Source organism: Poecilia latipinna, unplaced genomic scaffold (assembly GCF_001443285.1).
Source record: "Poecilia latipinna isolate Pla-1442-1.1 unplaced genomic scaffold, P_latipinna-1.0 Scaffold1323, whole genome shotgun sequence".
Lineage (NCBI taxonomy): Eukaryota > Metazoa > Chordata > Actinopteri > Cyprinodontiformes > Poeciliidae > Poecilia > Poecilia latipinna.
Genome location: NW_015113939.1, coordinates 287,513 through 291,054, shown reverse-complemented (window position 1 = coordinate 291,054; position 3,542 = coordinate 287,513). Strand labels below are relative to the sequence as shown.

Sequence of the window (3,542 nt, the reverse complement as noted above, 5' to 3'; positions counted from 1 at the left end):
AGTAGCAGCACAACATGGCGACCTGCTTACAGGAGGAAAAACATTTTATGACCTGAATAAACAAACAAACAAAAAAAAAAAAACTTTCTGGCCTGAACCTGAGAAAAAACCTGAACCTGAGATGATATCTGTATAATAAAGCACAGTGATGTGAGAATTATGCTGTGGGGATGTTTTTCTGTAGCAGAAACTGAATGACTGGTCCACAGAGAGACGAACTCAAATCCCTGAGGGTTGGTGTCCCACAGACATCAAATGGCTAAATGTCCTGCACCATCTAATGATCTGATTCTGGTGGGTTTAAGCAGAGACCGAAAAGCAGGACGACTGCATCAAGATAGCCTGGAAGTCCAGGAGAAACTGGATTTAAATCTGGTTAAAGTTGCTGGATGGACTCTGTCCATTTATGTTACAATGAGTAACATAAATAAATAAAAATATGGTCAATTCCACAGACTTTTAAAGATTTCCCAGAAACATTTTACACCACTTAATATATTTATTTCCATTGTTTATGAGAGAACACATCACTGTACAATTTATTTACATTGGTCCTTTTTACATATGTTGTAAAATAAAAATATGCAAACAGGGTTTAAACACTAAAGGCACCTTTTAGCTTCAAAAAATGTATTTTACCTCAAACGTTTTACTTTTCACTGCAGATTAAATCTGAGTATCATTGAAAGCATCTCCTTTCCCATCTACACAAACAGTGAGGCTTCAAGATAAAGGAACCGCAGCTCTGTGCTCTACAACTGAAGAATATTATAAAAACTTAACTGTGAGTGACTTGAAGCTGAAGAGAAAAGAAAACTCCTCTTCTGGTTTCTTTTTGTGGTTCTGGTTAGAAATCCTATTTTTTGCAGTTGACTTCAAGCTCCATTTGAACTGCATTTTGCTTCTGAAGGAGGAGCTTAAAATGAACACTTGTGTAACATAGATGAGTTCTAATAAAAAGAGATCAGTTGCCCAACATGCATCAGTGATGACAAAGTCACATTTTATCACTTTAATTTTACAAAACTGAACATTTTCCTATTGTAAAATAAATGATTTTTATTGGACCCGAGCCAAACTTAAACTCAAATTTAGCAAAGTTTCCAATCGTTAGAAAGTTGTAATTCATAACCAAAGTATTTCTTACATTCCCCTTTAACATTTAATTCAAATAATACAACAGAAACTGCTACAAAATAAAGTGTCCATAGAAGTGGTACTTTTTGAATTGCACTCTCTCTCCACAAACTAAAGCTTTGGTCAGGTGTCAAAAGCAAAACATTCACCCTGTGGATTCATTTCTCAGTTACATTCATGGAAAAAAAAACGACAGAAAACAACATGTGGTAAATAAATCCAGAGTCCTCAGGCAACAAACTTGTTCTTGGTGGTGGAACCGCTCTTGGTGGCTGTATCAGCATGCGACTGGTAGCCAATGATCACTTTTGGTGGGACGCCTAGCCTCTCCTTATAAACTCGCCTAGAAGCACAAACAAGAAGCCAAATATGAGCTGGTGCTGAAAATCTCTGGATATTACTCTAAAATGGCTGTACTGCTGCAGTGCAACAAAAAGCATCAGGAAATGAATTGAAGCATGAAAAAAAAAAAAAAAACAGAACAAAATTTAAACTGTTAACTGCACAACTAAAGGATGTACTCTACAGCAATGCATTCTGGGTACAGAATACATGTCATTTCCTGCATGGCATCACTGTGGAGAACATGAGGCTCAACAATTTCTGTCAATTTTTGCATTTGTTTAACACCCTGCTTGTTTCTTCACTCAAGTATTGCAATATTCTGTATTCATTTTTTGTTGCATACTCACAACCTGCTCAAAGTTTCTTGACAGAAAAAAAAACAAACATGTATAAAGGAAACTGCTCTGTAATTCTTCTCACTTCAAAATAAGAGCATAAATATAAACATCTAGTTCAAGGATTCTTGGAGAATAAAATCTTCACAAATGTCAAACTTTATTCAACCGAAAGTTTACAAGTAAATTAACGCCTTGGAATTTTTATGAACAAATTTATTAAAGGGCAACATTTTAGAACTTAGCAAAAATGCTAAACAAAAAATGAGTTGCAGTATTATAACATTAGCAGAAGTTTTCCTACCACTGGAAATATTGAAAACCTGAAGGCCAAGTGAAACAAGATGGTGGTTTGTGCAGCTCACCCTATGTGGGTGATGGCGTCTTTGTTTTCAAAGTCTGTCGTCCAGATTGCGATTTTATCCCCTTTGGCTCTTACATTAATGACGGCGCCACAAACATCATCGCTATGGTCGTCAAACGCTTCACCCACCAGACACAAGAGCTGCAGGAGGACAAAACAGATTTAAACTGTTTCTACCGGAGACCGTCTCCAATATCTGACGTTTTCACAGTGCGAAGCATAAAACAAGGGTTTCGTCAAGTTAAATCATTAAAATTTTGTCTTCAAACATTAGTGGTGTTGATGTTCCAGATTATATTTATTCATATTCAACACGACTCAAATCCAACTTAAAAGAAAACCAAATATGGTTTTAGTGGAGCTCAGCATACCGTCTCTAACCAGAACCGGTCCAGATCGCTTTTCCGTTGCTGTTTGGACAAAGTTATCAGCCAGCGGCCACCTCGTCGGTTCCGCTCGTCTTCCCACATGGGTTCAATCCCGTCCTGTGGTCAAATACAGAACAGATCAGACAGGGAACCAGCTCTGTAAAATACTTGAAGGTCATTTATTATTCTTTATACTTTAATTTAATCCACAGTCAAAAACAAATCACAGTGCAGAGAATCAGATGTTTGTGTTGACGTGTAAGAGGTGAGCCTTACTTTAAACAGAGAGTAGTCACAGCCAGACATCAGGTTACTGGACAGCTGGATGTGATTATACAACCTGCCAACAGGAGGCGATATTCTCATCAAATAGACACCTAAACTAAAGGCGCATAAAAATTTTAACTTAGTTCAACTTAATTGAAACAAACATTCTGGATCATTACAGAGTGGTGAACTCTAAACCGGTTTATTTTGATCACTCTGGCTTAAAGCTTAGAAAATATGAATACTTTCTGAACCTCTGGCAAATAAAGGATTTTATTTCATGAATGTGGTAGCGTCCCTGTTGACATGAGATGAACTGCACTAAGTGATGCCATGGTGACTGAAGCAGGTATTGGTATTATTAGCAGTGTGGACCAGTTCAAGGTGCTACTATAAAATTGAGTCAGCATTTCTATAAAGCTGCTCAAAAAGAAACATGAAATATTGGGTTTTCCTTCAGAACCTTGCTGCATGTAGACTTTTTCCTTCCACTCAACTATCCATTAACATGGAACACTGCACAGCCAGTTTCTTTAGCAGTGACCTCTTGACATACTGTTCTTGTGATTACAATCTCAAGTTCAATATCTAAAGACACACCAGCAGATAACAACCAGATTACATAGAGCAGTGGTTCCCAAACTTTTTCTTCTGCGCCCCCCCAGTGGTTTCCAAACATTTTCTGCACCCCCCCCCGGATTACAAATGGCCGTCTGGTTGAAACGA

The 3,542-nt window shown here is 37.6% G+C and overlaps 1 protein-coding gene across 2 annotated transcripts in view; it reads right to left on the bottom strand.

Annotated features, from left to right (window-relative positions):
* Window positions 1-479: 479 nt before the first annotated feature.
* eif4ea (eukaryotic translation initiation factor 4ea) overlaps window positions 480-3,542 on the bottom strand; it is an 8,230-nt gene continuing 5,167 nt past the window's right edge. For both annotated transcript variants that reach the window (XM_015055585.1, XM_015055584.1), the window contains exons 4-7: window positions 2,826-2,889; window positions 2,553-2,666; window positions 2,183-2,322; window positions 480-1,480 (exon numbers count right to left, since the gene is read on the bottom strand). In XM_015055585.1, coding sequence (XP_014911071.1) covers window positions 1,366-1,480; window positions 2,183-2,322; window positions 2,553-2,666; window positions 2,826-2,889 — 433 coding nt within the window. In that variant the 3' untranslated portion in view covers window positions 480-1,365. The remainder of the gene's footprint in view (window positions 1,481-2,182; window positions 2,323-2,552; window positions 2,667-2,825; window positions 2,890-3,542) is intronic.